The sequence below is a fragment of the Gossypium arboreum genome, chromosome 11 (genome assembly GCF_025698485.1).
Source record: "Gossypium arboreum isolate Shixiya-1 chromosome 11, ASM2569848v2, whole genome shotgun sequence".
Lineage (NCBI taxonomy): Eukaryota > Viridiplantae > Streptophyta > Magnoliopsida > Malvales > Malvaceae > Gossypium > Gossypium arboreum.
In genome coordinates, this window is record NC_069080.1 from 41363998 (window position 1) to 41370192 (window position 6195).

The 6195-nt window shown below is 36.9% G+C and overlaps 1 protein-coding gene across 1 annotated transcript; it reads right to left on the reverse strand.

Moving 5' to 3' along the window:
- Nucleotides 1-218: 218 nt before the first annotated feature.
- Nucleotides 219-5833, reverse strand: LOC108472003 (probable amino-acid acetyltransferase NAGS2, chloroplastic). The gene is made up of 12 exons (XM_053021279.1): nt 5800-5833; nt 4627-4967; nt 4441-4528; nt 4041-4249; nt 3655-3785; nt 2664-3084; nt 2470-2567; nt 1800-1911; nt 1402-1561; nt 1256-1315; nt 1021-1093; nt 219-788 (listed from the first exon to the last, which is right to left on the reverse strand). Exons 1-12 carry the CDS (start codon nt 5831-5833, stop codon nt 638-640), a joined length of 1878 nt encoding a protein of 625 aa, XP_052877239.1. The 3' UTR covers nt 219-637.
- Between the last annotated feature and the right edge of the window lie 362 nt (nt 5834-6195).

Below are 6195 nucleotides of genomic sequence, written 5' to 3' on the forward strand. Positions count from 1 at the left end.
AACGAGCAGCCCAACACAAACATGAAGATCAAAACTGTATTTACCCATAAATATATTTTATCCAGTTTTTTTTCTCTGAAAAAAAAAATACTAGGCAGAGATTATTTATTTACTACGCTAAAATTAATATGACTTTACATGGAAGATGAAATCAATGTATAATAATTGTATGTTTAGATCTAAATTCAGTAGTAGTAAAAATGGAAAATGCAGCAATCTTTAGGGCTGTAACTCTATCTTCGGAGTTACAAATAAACCATAAAAGAAGGGGCCAATTTATTTATCATTTTGTGAAGCACTGTAGTAATTACATTTAACATACAAAATTATATAAAACCACAAACCATGACAAAAACCTGATGCAGAGAAAATCAGACCCTCCCCTACTAAGTATATGGTTTTGTAGCTAACCAGATGGGATGAAGTTGTCATCCCTGGTTAGGGTTGACTAAAGGGGCATGACACTTTATCTTATGTTATTTTGGATACGTATATGATCAGATTTTTCAATGTTTCTTCTATGTATTTGGAGAATCATATTCATATCTATGTCATCAAGTACGAGTATCAAACCTGAGTATTTCAACAAAATTGAAAAGTGAAACAACATAGTTTTAACTTTTATCCTTTGCTTAGCTCATTCAAATGCTTTGTCAGCAATAATTCCACTCCGATCTGCTAGGAACTTCTTCATGTAATACTTGGATTTACGGGATAGATTAATCCTTAGCCTCCTTTTGTCTGGTATCATGTCAATGGAACATTCTTTGAAGCCTCGTCTTTCAAACCTGCAAAACCATAGTAGGGTGTTCACTTTCTTACTCATAGGTACTGGTTTAGTTCTACATGTCAAGATCTGGACATACATAATAGTGATAAACCGAAAGAACATTCCAACAAAACCAAACTCTCTCTCTCTCACTAAAAAACGTACTTCAAACTTATAAGTAAATGAAGCATGAAATAGCTGCATGCTTTTAATAATTAATGTTTAATAAGTAATGGGAGAAAAATGCAAACCAATCAGCAGGACGAGTAGTCAGCAGGAAAAGCATGTCCAATCCAAGGGAGGATGCTTTCTTCTCGATGTAATCTGCCCAACAAGAGAATTATTATTAGGAATGATCTGATTGGATGACCACATAATAATATCCAGTAGAAATATCAAATCAAAACGATGGTCATAAAATCAAAAAATCACACTCAGATGAAATACAGCATCCTTCTATGCGTAGATAATCTGAACTGAACTTACCAGCAAATACATTTATACGCTTCCATAAGACAGAAACCAACAAATTCTCACATTGCAACTCTGTCAACTTCACCAGAATAGGTAGCAAAGTATAATCATTTCCTATATGGCATAAGTAGTGAAGTCTAAGATGTTCAACATCATACCAAGCAATTTGTCTCCCTGCCCTTGTCCTCGGCATTCTGGAGAAACTGCGATACAAGCAACTTCTCCACACTTGTCCTTGAAGAAAGGAAAAAGAGCAGCACAAGCAATAATTTGACCTTCCCTTTCCATAACAATGAATGAATCTAGGATCTTAACTAGCTGCACAAACAAAAAACAACACAACATTATAATTTTCAGATGCTGGCTCCAACCCAAAAGAAAAAATGCAAATTTCCCTTACCATTTTGTTTGTTAAGACTTGAAACAGAGGCCAATTTTAACAAATTTCATCTTTACAACCAAAAGATCCCAAGAACAAGTAGAAGAAACAGAGCATGCAAAGTAGGACCAAACGTCTATTATGGTCCAATAAGCTCATAACTAAAACAGTACATACCTCCTCATCACTCCTGCGAACCAATGTACCAGACACTTCTAAAGGTTGTAAGATTTGCTTGATTCCAGCAACATCTGTTTCCTTAGCCATCCTAGCCCCTTCATATAGATCACTAAATAACAAGCAATACCAGAGTCGATGAACAGAATGCAAAACAACTTAATGACTTACTAAATCTTGCAACAGCATTTCATGTAAATTAACAAAAAGTCAGCCACAAGAAGTTGCTCTGAGATCCCTAATCTTTGGAAAAGGGATTAGAACAACATATCCCTCCACTTTGTCTGTTGCTAAATGTTATGTGGCAGATTCGTGCATTACACACGCTCAACAACTAACTAAGAAGTGTCACATGCTTCTGAAAGCCAGGTTGGAAAATGGATTGTTATAGTACTAGAAAGTCCTCTTAATTATTAGTAAATTCAAATAATATGTACCTAACTCTACTTCTACTGATTACTTAGTTGCAAAAACATCCATTTTAGGTTAACCCTCCACCTCAGTGGGAGAGTCCACTAAGTCATCCAAGGATATAAATCATTCAGGGATTAAGAACTCACAAAGCAAATGCAGATACATATGAAATTAAGCTGACCATGTTTATGCTAATGCTTTCTGCCTATCAGCAAACATTTCCTTTAAGGTTAACCAATAAGTTCACTGCAAATACCTGGCCACCATTGTCCCCATTCCGTCTCTTTTGAATAGTTCCAACAATAAAACCCCGCCAATTGTGCCATCTAACAAGTGAACTCTTTGTACACCACCCTGACAATGAAGCAGAACTTGCAATTGGCCATTTTTTTTCTTCCATGGGAAAGTATCTACATTTACTAAGTTGGCAGAGAAACTATTGTAACTTACTCTGCAGACAGAAGCTGCAGCAGCCAACTCTGGAAGGTAACCATTTAGTCTACTTAGCCGCGCCAGACCTCCAATAGCAAAACCCTGTTCTCCAGACCATAGTCCAGTGCCATTATCAAAACCAATGCCATTCTGAAAGGTTGCATAATGTGTACTATTAGGAGCTTTGCCATTCTGCGAACAGTGGACAACTGCAGTAGAATCAGTATGTCCAATGCTAGTGAGATATTCAACAACAGCTTTCACATATTTGGTCGCTATCTCACTTTGCTCGGCCCGCTGACGGATTAGCATATCAGCTTCATGAAGAGGCAGGAAATTAATAAGGCGTCCATACTCATCCAAAATTGGGCCATCTATAATGCAAATAAGTTTATCTGCTCCAATAGCTAATGCACAAGCTGTAGCAACCTCATACGCACTGAAATTTATGAAAACATAAAAGTATATTAGCAATCAGGTTAAAATCAGTGGGCAGTAAAACAAAAAATTTAGGCTAGTAATGAGGCACCATGAAGTAAACATAAGTTTTAGTTAAATAGAACTAGCTTTCAAAATCAAACTACATATGCAAAGAATATAAGGACTGCTCATTCTGAGACAAAGTATATTCGATCCCTTAAGATATTGTAACTTCCACAGTGGGATATTTCTCTACCAAAACCTTATGATTGACATCTTGCTAAACCTAAAAATATACCTTACTGAGATAGACACCAAACTAAGTGATCCCTCAGTAAATGAGAAAAGCAATTAGAACTAAATGAAGATAGAAATTGTAAAATGGGAAAAGATGCCTTTTCTCATTGCAGATGGCTTTCCTGATCAACAATAGCTGCTACAAGAGTTGCACAACATTAATCTCTCCCCCCCCCCCCAAAAAAAAAAAAAAAAACTCCTTTAGAATGATAAATCAAAGAATTTTCACTTCATCAGATAAGAGATAAAAAGCAAGCTGCAATAAAATACCACTGAAAGTTATATAGCATACTTGCAATTCAAAACTTCTCCAGAGCTAGAATACCCCAGATTGCTTAGTATCACTATACAACCACCATCAAGCCTCTCACACATGCGAGCAACATCTACTTTCTTTACTTCACCCGATGCAACTCCTCTTCTCTGCAAAAGGGTTTAAAAAGATTAAAATAAGCAAAAACAGAGGATGTCTAACAGCGAACTACATATCACATGCAAAAAACATGCTTTTACAGGCCACGCATCATCACTACATGTAAGCACGCAAGGAAAAAAAATTATATATTCCCACTATATGATTTACAAGGGTATAGTCATAGTTTCGAAGAGAAGAACATAAATCTACATAAAAGCATAACCCAAATCCAAATGTTATATAAAAAACAGGAACATTCTAACCTTGGCTGCAAGGAAGTTACCACCAGCAACACTGACACCAACTTCATGCAAACGGCTAGTATCTCCATGTCTACGAATATTAAATATGGAAGGTCCAGGTGAAAGTTTTGCTTCTATGGTTAGACGAATCCCTCCTGCCGCTTTAATTGCAGCGTCTAATGATTCAGAGTCTGTTATTCTATAGCTGCCAACATACTTGGGTTCACGCCCTGTAATGTTTCATAGTTCATCTTAAATGTTACAATCTACTTACGTAAACAAAAAAAGTCTAATCATAGTGAAAGCGAGAGATAAAGACTGGAATACTGAACATAAAATATTCGCTGAAATTCAGCAGAAAAATGTTTCTAAAATGAGAAATAAAGAACATGAAATGTTTTCCTTTTTTTTATTGGATCACCTTTCTCAGCCAAAAGCTTGTCGATCGTCACGTGAGTTCCTGGAACAAGAACAAATCTGATCCCCAGGAGATGCAAAAACGCAATATCCTGGAAATAAAAAGAAAAAGAAAAAAAACAATTTAAACCCTTGATCGTAAATAAGATCTAGAAGTTTTTTAAATTTCTTTTATTGATTTAGTATTTGCCTTTAAAATGACGTCTAAGAAGGGGGAAGCAACAATTTCGCCGGAAATAATAATAACAAAAGTGCCGCCACGATGGGCCCACAAGTAAGGCCAAGCCTCACGGAACCACAGCACGAACTGCTTATCGTCGACGGAGTTGTAAGTCTCGTCAACGCTATCGTCTTCGTTAATCACGTCGCGCTTAATCGACTCACCTCGTTTAGGCCTGGGTTTGTGTTTAAGAGACTGAGTCTGAAACTTCAATTGGGGCTTCAATCTGACGTCGCTGTTTCCGAAGTGTTGCGCGGAAGCGTGTGAAAGAGTAAAATTATTGTACTGAAAAATCACACCAAGTTCAATTCCCAAGAAAGAGAGGTAGATCACGAAGATCACTTAAATACCAAGTCTTTCCTAGCCAGAATATCCCTCTATCGTAATTTAATAGCACAATAAATCACTACAATCACATTCACAAAATATGCAAAACAAATAATAAAGAACACCAGAATTTTAACGAGGTTCAGCAAATTTTGCCTACGTCCTCGGGCACTACCAAATATATTTCACTCCAAAAATTACAAGTGAAATTTACAAATAGAGAGAGAGAATAATGCCTTAAGTAGAGAATGGCAATTATGGGATGAAGAAAGTAAGAAATGGTTAGGCCTATTTATAGTTGAGGTTCAAGGATCAACTTGCAATGTTCCTATACAATTAGGGACCAAAATTGCAATTATCCCATGCCAACTTTTAACCCAACTTGCCAACCAATATTACTTTCTACTTTCGGTGCCCACCCCATTTGACTTTTCAAAGAATGGTAGGTTCCAATAATCTCCACCTTGAAGATTTGATTAGGATAATCTTATCTTCACACAATTCTTTCTGCTTTTGACAACAATACTTGATAGTGCCTTCTTCAACTGTTAAACTTGCGGGATATTAATCAAGTTCAAACAATGTTTGAACTTGGTTCTTTATTACCACCTTGGTCATCATATCTGCGGGATTATCTGCAGTCTTGATCTTCGAAGACAAATTTTCCCTCTTCAATAATTTCCGCACAAAATGGAATCGACGTCGATATGTTTTGTGCGTGCATGATAGACTTGATTCTTTGCTAAATGAATAGCGGTTTGACTATCACAATACACGTTAATATGCTCTGAACCAACCCCAAGGTTTTAGCCATACCTTGTAACCAAATAGCCTCCTTCTGACCTCTCATTACTGACCATGTACTCGGCACGTGGTTGACAATGCAATCAGAGACGTAGTGTAGACTTCCAACTTATTGGTCCTCCAGCAAGTGTAAACACATAACCGGTGGTTGATCTTCGCTTGTCCAAATCACCGCATAGTCGAATCAACGTACCCAATAACACCTTTACCAAGTGTATTATCCGCTTGAACAAGTAATCCAACATCCACGGTCTTACGAATATACCGTAGAATCCATTTCTGACTTGCCAATGTCCTTTTCGTGATTATGCATATACCGCTCACTATACTAATCGCACGTGAAATGTCGGGTCTTGTACACACCATTGCATACATCAAGCTACCCATTGCATTAGAATACGGAACTTG